The sequence below is a fragment of the Vulpes lagopus genome, chromosome 2, assembly GCF_018345385.1.
Source record: "Vulpes lagopus strain Blue_001 chromosome 2, ASM1834538v1, whole genome shotgun sequence".
Classification (NCBI taxonomy): domain Eukaryota; kingdom Metazoa; phylum Chordata; class Mammalia; order Carnivora; family Canidae; genus Vulpes; species Vulpes lagopus.
Genome location: NC_054825.1, coordinates 169043945 through 169059647, shown reverse-complemented (window position 1 = coordinate 169059647; position 15703 = coordinate 169043945). Strand labels below are relative to the sequence as shown.

Sequence of the window (15703 nt, the reverse complement as noted above, 5' to 3'; positions counted from 1 at the left end):
AAGTAAAAAAAACAACAACAACAACAACAACAACAACAAAGTAAAAGAGTTTAAAGTCTTCTGTGAAAAAAAGAAAGAAAAAAAGAAACAATCAAATATGTTGGCCTAAAGGTACCCATGGAGAGGAAGGGTAAACACACTGAAAACTATGAGATGTTGATGAAAAAAATGGAAACCCACTCAAATAAAGGAAAACATATCACCTGGGATGCCTGGGTGGCTCAGCGGTAGGTGTCTGCCTTTGGCCCAGGACATGATCCTGGAAGTCCTGGGATTGAGTCCCACATTGGTCTCCCAGCATGGAGCCTGCTTCTCTCTCTGCCTATGTCTCTGCCTCTTTTTCTGTTTCTCATGAATAAATAAATAAAATCTTTAAAAAAAAGAAAAAGAAAAGATATCACCTCTCCATGGATTGGAAGAATTCATTGTGTAAAAATATCCCTACTACTCTACATGACCTACAGAAGCAATGCAATCCCCATCAACTCGTTTTTCAATGAAAGAGAAAAAAGTAATTCTGAAATTTGTATGGAACCACAAAATGCATCAAGTAGCCAAAGTCCACTTGACCAAGAAGGAAGCTGGAGGCGTCACTTTTCTTAATTTCAAACTACATTCCAAAACTGCCGTCATCAGAACACTAGGGTATGAATGTTTTGCACTCCAATGAGTGCATCTACAATCACTTGTCTCTCAATTGTGGATTTAAGAGATGTGAGCAGCCAAACCCAAGTTCATAACCAGTTCTCTGTCAGGTACCAGTATTGACAGATGGAAACAAAGTGGAACAGAACAAAGAGCCCTGAACTAAATCCATGCATCTAAGTTCAACGGATCTTCGACAAGGGTGTCAAGAATACACAGTGGGAAAGGATAGTCTCTACAACAATTGATGTTGGGGAAAGTGGATAGCCACATGCAAAAGAATGAAATGGCACACTTACTCTACTCGTACACAAATCAACTCAAAATGGATCAACAACTTAAGTGTAAAACCCCAAACAGTATTACTCCTAAGAGAAAACACAGGGGGAAAGCTTGATGCCATTGGTCTTGGCAAGGACTTCATGAATATGACACAAAACACAGGCAACAGAAATGAAAATCAACAAGCAGGACTCTATAACACTAAGCAGTTTCTGTACAGCAATGGAAATCATGAACAAAATGAAAGGCAATTTAGCAAATGGGAGAGAATATTTTCAGAACATGCAGATAAGGGGTTAATTCTAACATACATAAGGAACTCCTATAACTGCATAGTAAAAAAGACATGAAAAAATGATCTGATTTTAAATGGACTAGCATGTCTCCAAAGGCAAGGGAAACAAAAGCAAAAATGAACTCCAGAGGCTTCGTCAAGAGAGAAAGCTTCCACAAAGCAAAGGAAATGATCAACAAAACTCAACAGCAACCTACGGAATGGAAGAAGATATTTGCAAATCTCTTCCCAGATATGGGGCCGGTATCCAAGTTCTAACAGAAATTATCAAGTCCACACCAAAAAACAAAGAATCCAGTCAAGAAATGAGCAGAACACATGAGCAGACATTTCTCCAAAGAAGACGTATAAATGGCCAACAGACACAAGAAAAACTGCTCCACATCACCTGACATCAGGGAAATACAAATCAAAACCGCAGTGGGTCATCAACTCACCCACTCAGAACGCTTGAAATTAACAAGTCTAGGGATCCCTGGGTGGCGCAGCGGTTTGGCGCCTGCCTTTGGCCCAGGGCGCGATCCTGGAGACCCGGGATCGAATCCCATGTCCCAGGATCGAATCCCATGTCGGGCTCCCGGTGCATGGAGCCTGCTTCTCCCTCTGCCTGTGTTCTGCCTCTCTCTCTCTCTCTCTGTGACTATCATAAATAAATAATAAAAAAATTTAAAAAAAAAAGAAATTAACAAGTCTGGAACAACAACTGATGGTGAGGATGCAGAAAAAGGGGAACCCTTGTACACTGTTGGTGGGGATGCTGGCTGGTACTCTGGAAAACTGTATGGAGTTTCCTCAAGATGTTAAACATAGAACTACAATATGATCCAGCAACCCCACTTCTAGATAATTCTTCAAAAGAATTGAAAGCAAGATCTCGAGGAGATTTGAGCACACCAGTGCTCATTACAGCACTATTCTCAACAGCCCAGCTATGGAAACACCTAAATGTCCATTGCACATGAATGGTTGAGGGAGATGTAATATATATATATATATATATATATATGTGTGTGTGTGTGTATATATATGTACATATATATATATTATGGAACACTATGAAGTGGATAGATCTCATATGAACTGTTAATAAAGTAAAAGTAAGGTAATAGACAATGATAAATGTTTTCACAGTTGAAACCAAAGCAAACAGCACCCTGAGATGCCACTTCTCATACAACAGGCTGGCCAAAAAAATGTAAAAGACTGTCCAGAATTAGTGTTGTTGAGGATGGGGGCTACCAGTACTCTCATACATTGCTAGTGAGAAAGTAAAATTACAATACACTGTGAAACAATGTAGCACGTTCTTCAACTCTTTAAACCTGTACCTCCTCAGTGATCCCCTCACTGCCCTCCTGGGTGCACCTCCCCCCAAGAGATATGAGAGCAGACGCCCATTTCGAGGACTCCACACCAAAGTTCCTGGCAGGTCTACTTGTAATAGCCCAGAGGTGGAAACAACGTAAATGTCCATAAATGAGTGAATGAATTTTAAAAAATACCTTTCTGAATCCTTCCAGTGAAATACAAATAAGAGATTAAAAAGAATAAAACTGTGCATCCATGCACTAAATGTACCAAATGGTTAATTTTTAAAAACTATGCTGAGTAAAGAACACAACCCCGGCCCCAGATCATTTTGTATTATTCACCTATTCAAAATTCTAAAAACTGTAAACTAATGTATAACAACAAACAAATGTAAGGTTTCATGTGAACAAGGGGAAGGAAGGTTAAGAGGGGCCAAAGGAAGAGAATAGAGAGGACATGAGGAGATTTTTGAGAGGAAGGGACATATTCACTATCTTCACGTAGGAGTGATGTCTGTGGTGCACGCACACGGGAAAACTTAATAAACCGTTTACTTTACATAGGTTGAGTTTCCTTTTAATTTCTTTATTGGGGAGAGATAGCAGGACCAAGGGGGAGGGATAAAGGAGGAAGCCTAATCCACACTCATCAGCGAACCCACTTGGGGCTCCATCCAGGACCAGGAGATCATCACCTGAGCCAAAGGCAGACTTGAACTCCCAGATATGTCCTATATGTCCACTATATCTCAATAAAGTTGTTAAAATTATATATACATATATGAAATATTACTTAAGTACAAATTTCTAAAAATAGCCAACTGCAGGGCTGGACTGTCTTCCCTCCTTCCCTCCTTGTCCAGCAGAGGGCGGCAGAGCCGCTCTGTAGCCAACAGCCTTGCTCAGGGCCCCACAGCCCAGCAGGCTCTGACCCACCTCAGTCTCACCCACGCACAGTCCTCCTGCCTCCCAGGCTCCTCATCCCGAGGGCCCCTGGTCTGTGGAGACCCCTGCTGTGTCTCCCTGATGATTTCTCAGCAGCCCATGGAGGCCTGGGGAACCAGGGGACATTTCCTTGCAGGTGGGACAGGAGAACCCAAGATCCGCCTTTGTTTCCAAGGGGCTGAGGTCTCCTCCCCTTTCCAGAGGCAGCCCTGGGATCCCTCAGCTGAGTCTGGGTGGAGCCGCTCCAGCTCCTGGTTCCTGTGGGGACACCTAGAGCAGAGGACAGACAGGGACACAGATGACTTGGAGGCAGTGCCCCCACCCCTGGGCTGTGATGGGGACACAGGGCATTTGGTGTCCAGACCCCCAGGCACGTGGGTCTCCTCCAAAGTCTTAAGAGATGCCTACTCCGTCATTCCTTGAACTGTCGAGGACAGAGAGCTCCTCTGAGGGAGCACATCCCTGGGTGGAATCAGGAATCTTCTGGACAGTGCCTGTCCTCTCCCCTGGCTCACCCTGCCCTGGGGTGGACTCAGGCAGTCTAGGACCCACACGGACCAGGCCCCGGGCTGACCAGTCCTCACCTCTGCCCAGGACTCAGGGCCACCCACATCCTTTGGAGCCTGGTCAGCATCGCGGGTGCAGCCCCCGGCAGCGCCTCCAGGGGGCGACATAGGGACACTCAGACAACACCCAGGACACCAAACCTACCGCTGGCCTTGGCTAAAGAGAAGGAGCCTCAATTCTATCCCTTTCTCAAACAGCCCCTTCGGTCCCTCCGGGGGCCTGTTCTGTCCTGTCGCTCTGTCTAGGGTGCTTCTAGGGTGACCCGTAAGGGGTCCCTGTGCCGCCCCACTTTTTACCTGGCACCAGCCAAGGTTGAGCCACAGTTCAGCCAAGAGACCCTGAGAGGGAGGGTCTTCTCAAACCTTCCCTTGGGGACCAGATACCCCAGCCACCTGACCTCCCACCACCTCTTCACTTCCCAGGACACGCAGGAAGTCCTATTCACACCTGGGAAGTGAGCTCCTAAGACACCTGGTCCTGAGTCTCTGCCCTTGGAAGCAGAGGTCAAGCTTGTGATACCCAGGAATGGACACTGGATCCTCACCAGTCATCACCCTGCCTGCCCCTTGTCTCACCCCCAGAGTCCTCTCTGTGACCTTGCTGCCAGGAGGAAGTCCATCCTCCCCAGAGCAGGTGAGATCACTGGGGAGACCCCTGCCGGCTGGGCTTCTCTGTTACCAAGGGAAACGATCCCCTGGATCTGGGGACCCTGGGCTGTGTGTGTGGTGCCCACAGACTCAAGGCCAGGACACAGCACAGGCCACTGAGGGAAGGGACAAGGGTCACCCTCTCAGGGAACCGGGTCCCCCTCAGCCCGGCTCTTCAAAGCCTGCTCCCCCGGACCAGGAGGATCCGCGTCCCCTGGGAGCTGGTTAGATGCAGGCTCCGGGGTCCACACCACACCTGCGGAGTCAGATCTGCTTTTCCACAGGGTCTGCGGACCCTCCCTCCGTGGGCACAGAGCAGAGGCGGCCCCGGCGCCACGTCCCGGGGTCTCAGCCTGGCTGCGCATCTGCTAAAGCCGCCTGTGCAGGGGTCACCTGGGCCTCCGCAGGCTTGATGACGTTCCCAGGTGATCCCCAGGCCCGGTGGGGGTGACGTCCCGGGACAGGCGCTCTGGAGGCGGCCCCGGGCTCCCGCTCTGCAGGGGGAAGCCCCAGGGCCAGGAGGGAGGGCTGTGGGGGCGCGGACCCTGCACCTCGCCCCCGAGCTGCGGGGCGCGCCCCGGACCCGACGCCCCGGGCTCGTGCTCGTGCCGAGCAGGCCGGGTGCGCGCTCGCGTCTGCCGGGAAATCCCAGCGGAAGACCGAGAGGCCTCAGCAGCTGCGGGGACCCTCGGGGACAGAGGATGGGAACCCGGGACCTGCCGTCGGGGGGGGGGCCGGCGAGCCCCCGCCCGGCCCACGTGACCCGGCCCCGCCCCCAGAGGCGGCCCCGCGCGGAGGGGGAAGGACGCGGAGCTGCCGGGCGGGACCGCGGGGCCCGAGCGTCTGCGCGGCGGCAGCTGCTCTCCCCCGGGCCGGACGGAGCGGGCAGCGGGCACCATGGAGCCCCCCTCGGCCTCTCCCCGAGCAGGGCGCGGCCCCTGGCGGGAGCTCCTGCTGGCAGGTGAGGGGCCGATCCCCTGGGAGGGGCGGGAGGTCGGGGGAGCGGCGGCCTGGGGCCTGGGGGGGACGGGGCTCCGCAGGGGACGGGGCGGCGGGCGGGGCGGGGGAGCCGGCTCAGCGGCGGGACGGCCTCGGGATCTGCAGGTGGGACTGAGGGGCTGTGTCCCAAGGGCCTCCTCACCGGGGACTCAGTTTTGCAACCTGACGGAAACCACACCCAGGGGGAAGACAGACCCGCAGAGACATCTAGAATGTCATGTCACGTAATGACAACCCCAAGTAGGAAACAGAGCAGGGAAAAGTTAGAACGTGAGGACAGAGGGTCCTCAGAGGAGCCAGTCAGGGCAGGCCTCTACCAGGGACCCCCTGAGTGTGAGTGGGTATCTGGAGGCACTGACAGAGTGAGTCACAAACAATTTATGGAGAGCTTTGGAAATAGGAAATTAAGTTCAGAGGGCCTAGAATAACATGGTCATGCTGGTGACCATAAGCAGCAGGAGACACACACAGACACCCAGATACACATGCCCGCTCCCACACATACTCCGAGGCTGGGAGATTAGGACCTGCTCCATCTCCAGGGCCCCAGCTCTCCATCCCAACACATACGTCCAAACACTGATCCATCCCCTCTCTTCCCAAACTAGTCTCTCTTAACTTTCTGGAACCCGCTCACCACTGCCCAAGTCACTGTGGAGTCCGTGCCTCCCAATGCTGCTGAAGGGAAGGACGCTCTTCTGCGGGTCCTCAATCTGCCTGGGGATACAGCAGGCCTTGCCTGGTTCAGAGGGGAAATTGTAGCACCTGTCCATCAAATTGTATTATATGTAGTAGACACAGGAGTAATTACCCCGGGGCCTGCACACAGTGGCAGAGAGATAATATACCCCAGTGGATCCCTGCTGTTCCAGAACATCACCCTGAATGACACAGGATCCTACATCCTACAAATCACAAAGAGAAATTTTCAAATTGAACAAGTACCTGGACAGCTCTGCATATTCTGTGAGTAATTGCTCTCTCACCTCTGGTGTCGGGTGGGGGGAATTCTACTTCACACACACAGGATTCACAGGCCTGCACTGGGCCTCCATCCCTCTCTGCATTATGGCCCGTATAGGGATTCAAGCATTTCATGGGGGACCCACACACTGGAGACAAACTTCCTGAGATACGAATTCCTTTCCTGGAATCCAGACTCTGTGATCATCTGACAAAGACCCTGCAAGACTAGGTCAGGGCCACGCCTGAGGGGCCCCTGGGACCCTCACCAGACTCCAGCCCAGAAAGCCCCTACCGAGACCACTGTCTTGGAGCCCCTGATTTTGGTGACCTGAGGAGTCTGTACCAGGATGGGGTTGGGGTTCCTGAGCAGAGCTGACTGGCGGCAAGGAATTCCTGGCAGCCCGAGCTGGTGACCAGCCAGGGCTCAGTCTCAAGAGCCCACATGAGGGGAGTGGCAGGGCCTGGGCCTTCACCTGAGGCTCAACATGGACAGCACACACCTAACAGGTCCCCAGTCCATTGGCCAACTGCTGTGGGGGACTTGGGGTCTCCAGAGGAAAGGCAGCTCCCCAGGGAACAACAGAGCAGTGAGATGCTCCTGGCAGCTCCTCCTCCCCCCAGATTCAGGTCCAGGGAGCCCTCTCCTGTGGGGTGAGCAGGAACAGAGGCAATTTGATTGACCAGCTGCTATGGACAAAATTTAGATCAGGTATTTCAGGATGTTTAAAGGTTAATTCTCAGGTCTGGCAAGTAGACATCATCTACCATTATTCCTATGCAATCAGGAGAGACTGAGGCGCAGGAAGAAACAGTCACTGAATCAGGGTCACGCAGACTGATGAGCAGCACATCAGTCACCCAAGTTCTCTCTGCAGACCCAGCCCCATCATCTCCTCCGTCAGTGAGAGGGATGCTGGTCTGGGCAGTGAGACCAAATGGAGGCTCACTCCAGTTGACACCAGAATGACCTGCCTCAGCAATCAGAGGGAGAATGCTCCTGCCCCCCACCCCAGGGGGCTCATCCTCACCTGCCTGGGCTGGACTTGAAATCGGATTGTTGGGCAGCCCTGGTGGCGCAGCGGTTTAGCGCCGCCTGCAGCCCAGAGTGTGATCCTGGAGACCGGGGGATCAAGTCCGCGTTGGGCTCCCTGCATGGAGCCTGCTTCTCCCTCTGCCTGTGTCTCTGCCTCCTTCTCTCTCTGTGTCTCTCATGAATAAATAAATAAAATCTTAAAAAAAAGAAATCGGATTGTTTCCTGATGTGTTGCTGTGGCTCCCACTGGGGTGTAAGGGATGGGACTTGCCTTCCCCTCCCGACTCTGCACCTAAAACCAGCACACGGTCCACACGAAGCAGACTCAGTTGCTTTTGCTTAGGAGGGAAGGAGTGGATGGTGGGGGATTCTCTCCCGCTGGAGGGCAGGGAGCCTGTGTGGCCAGACCTCCTAGGATCCTGCACCCAGGACCCCTCTCTGAAGAGATGATGGATCATTCATCGCTCACCACCCCTGCTTCCTACTCATCCTCTGGCTCTTCGCTTGGTGGTTGGACTCGGCTCTGCCATGTAAGGGGTCACTTCTCATGTCACTCGTTATCAAACAGCCAGGCGGTGCTACGTCTCCATGCCGCGGGGGTAGGGGGATGGTGCGGGGCGCTGAGAAGTGAACTGACCTCTGGGCTTGTTCCTGGTGGACCTGGGTGTCATTTCTGCTCAGAACCCCGTCTCCAGGGCAGGCTGTTATGTCTCTGATGAGCCAGGAGAGGTCCAGGGCTGCCTGTGACTTTATCCTGTGTCTTCCCTGACTAAATGCTGCCCTATAACCCACATTCGAGAGGGCCTGTGCTTTCAGGCACACAGCAGGTGTTTACTTTTTCTGAGCGCTCAGATCCTCATGCGTTGAGATACACAGATGTCTTATTCTTTTAGGACTAAGTTTGGCTGAGAGCTGAGAGAAGCCAACTCTGATTCAAGTTGCCTGTGGAAGGGGTGCCTGAGGCCTTCCTTGCTTTCAGGGCAGCCTGGGTGGCTCAATGGTTTAGCGCCACCTTCAGCCCAGGGCGTGACCCTGGAGAGCCGGGATCGAGTCCCACTTCAGGCTCCCTGCATGGAGCCTGCTTCTCCCTCTGCCTGTGTCTGCCTCTGTGTGTGTGTGTGTGTCTCTCATGAGTAAATAAAATCTTAAAAAAAAAAAAAAAAAGAGTCTGCTTTCAGCTCATGACGCCATGGTCCCGGGTTTGAGCCCTGGGTGGCACTCCTCACTAAGTGGGAAGCCTGCTTTTCCCTCTCCCCCTGCTTGCTCTCTCTCTCTCTGTGTCTCTCTCTCAAATAAATACATAAAACCTTAAAAAGAAAAAAGAAAAACATTCCTGCAGAAGAATCACAGGTACCACACAGGGCAATGTTCTCTCTGTTGTCTGCACAGCGGAGTTACACAAACCCAGCATCAGAAGCAACAACTCCAGCCCCGTGGAGAATGCGGATTCTGTAGTGTTAATGTGTGAAGCTCAGACTCAGAGCACAAGCGGCCTGTGGTCAGTAAACAGTAAGAGCCTCCCGGACAGTCCCAGGCTGGAGCTGTCCCTGAACAACAGGACTCTAACTGTACATGGTGTCACAAGGAATGACACAGGACCCTATGAGTGTGAAACTCGGAACCCAGTGAGTGCCGATCGTAGTGATGATGTGCTCTGTAAGTAACTTCCATTCCTACCTGGTCCAGGCTGCCAGCTCAAGTCCACACAGCCAGAGGCCAAGCCACGTCCATCCTTCTGGGGCCCACGTCCATGACCCTCAGCTGGACCTCCAGCCTGGCCACGGCTTCCTGTCTCCAGCAAACTTGGGCAGGCCCAGACTAACCAAGACTCAGAGGCAGTAGGCTGCTCCTCTCAGGGAGGGTCAACAGCCTGGGAGGGGAAACAGCTTCATGTCTCAGACCCAGGCTCAGTGAACACAGGGAGCTTCTGATTGGGACATTTGAGAACAAGGTTGGATCCAGCAGAGGGACACTATGGTCCTTATACAGACAGGGAGCTTCCCCTTCCCTGGGATTACATCACCTGTGGCTTTATTTTGTTTGCTCCAAATGGCCTGGACACACCCACCATTTCCCCCTCAGACTCCTCTTACCATCTAGGGGCAAACCTCCGTCTCTCCTGCCGCACAGCCTCTAACCCACCTGCACAGTATTCTTGGCTTATCAATGGGAGGCCCCAGCCATCCACACAGGAGCTCTTTATCCCCAACATCACTGCAAATGATAGCGGATCCTAAACCTGCCTGGTCTATAACAATGGCACTTGCCTCAATAAGACCACAGTCAAGACTATCACAGTCTCTGGTAAGTGCATCCCTGGAGCATCTGCAGTGAGCACGGGGGTGAAGGTCTGACTGCCTTTCAGAAAAGAGCCTAGAAGTTCTTTCCCATTTGCAACCAAAACCCAAATCTGTCCCTGGAGTCTCCCATTATATATCTGCAGGCGCTTCCTCCCCAAAGTCTCTGATGTCTCATGGCCCCTTGGGTCCAGCCTAGAATGTGGGGAGTGGAGTTCTCACCTCCAGGTAGCCCCATGCATAACATGAGACTTGCAGTTGGGGGAAGAAAGCAGGGTCCTCAGATCAGGTTGCTTTTAGTTGTTGTTGAATTGCAGAAGCACTTTATATTTTCTGGGTATTAATCTCATTCCAGATATGATTTGCAAATATTTTCCAATCCTTGCATTGCCTCACTTTTACTTATTTATTATTTTTAGTGAACTTAATTGACAATGTGACATTAGTTCATTAGTTTCAGGTGTACAACATAGTGATTGAACAACTCTATAGGTTCTGCTATATTCCACACAGTGTAACTCCCATCTGTCACCGTGCAGCCCCACTAAAATACATTGATTGTATTTCCTATACTGTATATTTCATCCCTATATCCTGTTCATTCCATAACTAGTGCTATCACTCTGCTAATTGCGTTTTCATGCACAGAAGTTTTCCATGTTGATGCTTTCCAATTCATTCGTTTTTGTTGTTGTTGTTGCTGTCTTTGCTTTGGGTGTCATACCTAACAAATCATTGGGAAATCCAGTTTCAATAAGTTTTGCTTTATGTTTTCGTCTAAGACTTTTATAGTTTGGACTCTAAATGTTTGATCATTTTAAGTTAATTTCTGTACATGGTGTAAGTCAGGTCCTACTTCATTCCTTTTCATGCATATCCAGTGTTCCTAACACCATTTATTGAATAGATTTTTTTCTCCATTGAATAGTCATGACAGTCTTATTGAAAATCATTGGAGGGATGCCTGGGTGGCTCAGTGGTTGTCATCTGCCTTTGGCTCAGGTTGTGATCCTGGGGTCTTGGGATTGAGTCCCTGCAGGAAGCCTGCTTCTCTCTCTGCCTATGTCTCTGCCTCTCTGTGTCTCTCATGAATAAATAAAATCTTAAAAAAAAAAAAAAAAAAAAGAAAGTAGGAGTCCTCCAACTTTGTTCTGGCCTGAGGGGGTAATGGTCTGGGCACACAGGAGCCCTACATTCAGCATCCCCAGGCCTCCCCACGTGTTCTGCAATTGCAGCTGCAGCCTTGACCCTTTCACTCAGTCAAACCTTCATGCTTGATTACTTTCCTGAGTCCTCCAGACCTTTTCAGGACACTTTCTCCTAGGTACTGTCAGCCTGTGGGGCTTCGTCTCTGGGTCCAGGACAGACATGTTCCAAAGGCCTTTCCTTATCCCCTATTCTAGGCCCTTGCTCTCCTAACAGCAGTGGTGGAGAGAGGCATTCTCTAACTGCTGCCTGAATGAGGATCCTCTTTATCCCCTGTTCCAGCACCAATGATGTGACCTCACCCTGCACCCCACATCAATAAGGATGATCTCTCATAGGGCCAGTATCTGGGATGATCTCAGGTACCTCTGGCGCCCAGCATCTACCCCCTGTGAGTAGCTCTTCAGTCTGGGTGGGACTGGAAGCCCTAAAGTCCTCCCACGGTGTCCACTCTGCCAGTCACCCTCTCTGGAGCCTCTGACCCTTTCTCTGGGCTTCAGCACAGGAGACCTCCGCTGGTCATATTCCCTGACCTGTGGAATCTAGATCATATATCAGCACCGGGCCCTCACTGGGCCATAAAATAGCCAGTGGGTCTCTTCCTGGGAGGTGATCATTCTTCCCTGGTTCTCTGAGAGCTAAAGACGTGTGTCCCTGACTGGGAAGGTGGGGCCAAGATTCCTCACAACCCTGGGTACTAACTTCTGTCTCTGCTTCCAGGCCATGGTCCAGCCAACAGTTCCACATCCCCAGTAAGCCCACCCCCTCTCCCACTGTTTCCACAGGGGTCCAAGCTGTGCAGGGTCACTATCCAATTCAGCAGCACAGCATGCTCCGTGCTTTCCCCAGACTAGCCAGGACAAGACAGTCCTTATTTTGGCCAGGAGTGGACCTGCTTCAGAGGCAGGACCACACCCCACCATGCACTGAGTATTCCCTGCTCCCCTGAGTTGGCCAAAGGTGAACCCTGGAGTCCACCCAGGGACAGAGCGGGCACTGGGAGCATCAGCCAGGGGTCCTGGGGTAACTGGAATGAGGCAGGGAGCGCAGTGGAGAATGGTCTGGGACAGGGGCATGGGTCAATAGGCTTGGAGAAGGGTGTTCAAGAGGCAGATCTGCTCACTCCTGTAGAGAAATGACCCTCCTTCTCTGCTACCAACACCCATTCTCTTCTGTTTAGGACTCCCTGCCCAGCCCCATGATAGAGGTTCCTATCTAGCAGGTAAGTATGGGCAATGAATATTCTGGTTCTGAAGCCATAGAGGGCAAAAGATCTGCCCCCAGTCTGCCCCTTGCTGTGTTCTCAGGTTAAGAAAGAGCAGAACAGGGATGCCTGGGTGGCTCAGCAGTTGAGTGTCTGCCTTTGGCTTAGGGCATGATCCCCGGGTATAGGGATCGAGTCCCACATCAGGCTTCCTGGGAGGAGCCTGATTCTCCCTCTGTGTCTCTGCCTCTCTCTGTGTGTTTCTCATGAATAAATAAATAAGTAAAAATCTAAGAAAGAAAGAGCAGAACAAAGGAGAACATAGGGTAGTAAGAGAGAGAAGGGGCCTGGGGCAGAAACCTGGCACACATCCAGGATCCCACAGAACAGCCAGATGGGCCTAGAACCTCAAGTCACTGAGATATGTTCTCAGATGGTTACAGGGACTCAGAAGCCTCTTCCTGTTTTATAAGAATTACAACACCAGGACACAAACATTTGTTGCCAAATCAACCACAAAGCAGAAGTGGCTTCTTAGTTTCACCCTAGAACCCTCCTTTCCAGGACTCTCCTGAGACCCCCAAACTCTAGGTGGAGTCAGGAGCCGCCGCCTGAGCCTCAGAATCAGCGCTAAGCCTTAAGGATACTCATGTTCATCATCATCCTTCACTACAAACTGCTGATGGGCACGTGGGCTTGGTCATCTGACTGTGGAGTCACTTCCTGCAGTGATGGCCACAGCACCCTCACTGCTCTGAGTGATGGAGACAGGGGCCAGTCCACACTCCCTGCAGCCCTCTCCACTTCTTCCTCGTCAGTAATGCTCCTTGTTAAGAATGGAAGAAAGGGGAAAAAATTAAAAAAAAAAAAAAAAAAGAATGGAAGAAAGGGGATACAGCTAGAAGATCAAGGCGCCAAGCCCTGGGAAAGCCTGGGGGTCCTCAGCACCACGGACAGCGTCTCAGCCCTGCTCCTCCCACGACTTGAGCAGGGAGGAGCAATGAGGGACTGCTGCAGAGGCTGCCCATTTCTGCTCTACAGAAGAGAGTGCAGTGAGGCAGAAGTAGCATTCTCATGGGACAACCCGATTCTGCTCTCATCTCTCAATCCTAAACCCTTATCACATGTGTGGATGTTACTTGCTGGCACATCCATTCCAGCTCCCTGCTTGGCTGATTGCTGCACCCAGGGGGTGTCCATGGGGAGGCCAGGAGTCTGCTCAAGCCTTTGAGGAACCTCCTGGCCCCTGAGGGTCAGGCCACTCATTCCCTTGCCTACAGTAATGCAGGAATGTTTCGTGATTAACTACTGACCCTTGACGCCTGACCTTGGAAACACACCCATCACCCAGCCCCCCTGAACACAGTATCCTGTTTCCCAAGCCCTAGCTGAGCTCCCCAGGCAGCAGGGCTGAGCAGAATCCTGGGCTCATTTCACAGCTCCTCCTAGATGAGCCCTGTGCCTGGTGTCAGAGTCCTTTGCCCTCTGCCTGCCCTTCCCGGCAGAGCAAATGTTCCACCCAAGGGCAAATGGAGCCTGAAGATCTCCCAGGGTAGAAGGCAACATATTAGGCTTCCTGCATCTGCCTGTGACCCCTCAGAGGGAGAGAAAAGACTAGGGCCCTCACAGCCACCCCATCTTCCTCTTTCGCATCTACATCCCACCCACAGAACCAATTCTGGTTCTACAGACCCAGCCCTGCCCTTCTATAGGGCTCAGGTTCATTCTGTCCACTCAGTGTCCGACATAAGGGTCACCTGGGTGCTCTTCTCTTTATGATTTCTTTCTTTATGCTTTCAGTTGGGTTCACTTTGCTCTTATTTTCCTTGTTCTTGTGGTAGGACATGAGATTATTGATTTGAGATATTTCCTCTTTTGTAATGTAAGCATTTCAGGGTATAAATTCCCCTCTCAGCACAGCATAAGCTGCATCCCACAAATGGTGAAATTCTAGTTTTAGTATATTTAATTCTGTATATTTTAAAATTGTCCTCAGAGACTTCCTTTTTGACCCATCATTTATTTACATATATGTAGCTTACTTTCAAAATGTTTTAGGGATTTTTCTGTTGTCTTTCTTTTAGTTGATTACTGTTTTCAGAGAATATACTCTGGTTTCATTTATTTTAAATTTGGTTAGGGGCAGAGCACTGGGTGGCTAAGTCCATTAAGTGTCTGCCTTGGTGGGGTCATGATCCCAGCGTTAGGATCCAGCCCCCACTGGGATTGAGATCTCCTGGGATCAAGCCCCCCATCTGACCCCCTGCTCAGCAGGGAGCCTGCTTCTCTCTCTTCCTCTGCTATTTCCCCTGCTTCTGCTCTCTCACCCTCTCTCTCAAATAAATAAAATCTTTTAAAAATAAATTTGGTTGGGGCATCTGACTCCCTCTGTGTGTGTTGCATGTGACTCTTGATCTCAGGATCTTGAGTTTGAGACCCACATTGAGGGTAGAGTTTACTTCAAAACCAAGTAAATTTCATTAGCTTTTAGATAGGATGCCAAACATAAACAACAGAGAACAATGAACTGGACATCTTTTCCTTTGGCTATTTTTTAGTAGCAGGTCAGCTGGCAACAAATTTTCATATTCTTCCTTCATCAGAAAATTTCCTTATTTCTCCTTTACTCCTGAGGATCATTTTGCCAGTGACAGGATTTGTCCTCCACTCGAAAACAGGCCACTTCTTTCTGGTTTCCATGCTGTCAGCTACAAAACCTACTGTCACTTGAATCAGTGTTCCTTAACATGCAATGGGTTGTTTCTCTGGCTGTTTTTCAAGATTTTCTTTTGTCTTTAGTTTTAAGAAGTTTGTTATGTGTCTTGCGATCCTTATGTTCGGGGTTCACTCAGTTTGTTGGATCATTATTTTTTCAGACACTTTTTTCAGTCCATTCTTTTTCTTTCTTCTAGTTTCCAGTGGCACCAATTTGAGATTCTTTCTTTTTTTTTCAGATTTATATATTTGAGAGAGAGATTACTCCTGGAAAGGGGGAGTGGCAGAGAGAGAGGGAAGGAGAGAATCCTCAAGCAGACTCCCTACTGAGCAGGGAGCACACCCAGGGCAGGGCTTGACCTCAGGACCCTGACATCATGACCCCAGCCCAAATCAAGAGACCACAAGTGAAGGAAAATCAGCAGACTCCAGAAACTGGAAAAGGCAAGAAAATAGATCCATCCCTAGAACCTCCAGAAAGAAATGTGGCCCACCAATATCTTTATTTTAGCCCAGTAAAACCCATATTGGACTTGTGACCTTCCAAAATGTAAGATAACAAATGTCTGTCGCTTTTGAGCTTTGGTGGTGG

At 50.5% G+C, this 15703-nt stretch overlaps 1 protein-coding gene across 1 annotated transcript in view; it reads left to right on the top strand.

Moving 5' to 3' along the window:
* CEACAM6 (CEA cell adhesion molecule 6) overlaps positions 1-10043 on the top strand; it is a 38392-nt gene extending 28349 nt beyond the window's left edge. Inside the window, 4 exon segments of the mRNA XM_041734571.1 lie at positions 5156-5652; positions 6563-6656; positions 9079-9349; positions 9722-10043. Coding sequence (XP_041590505.1) covers positions 5156-5652; positions 6563-6656; positions 9079-9349; positions 9722-10043 — 1184 coding nt within the window.
* Positions 10044-15703: the final 5660 nt, after the last annotated feature.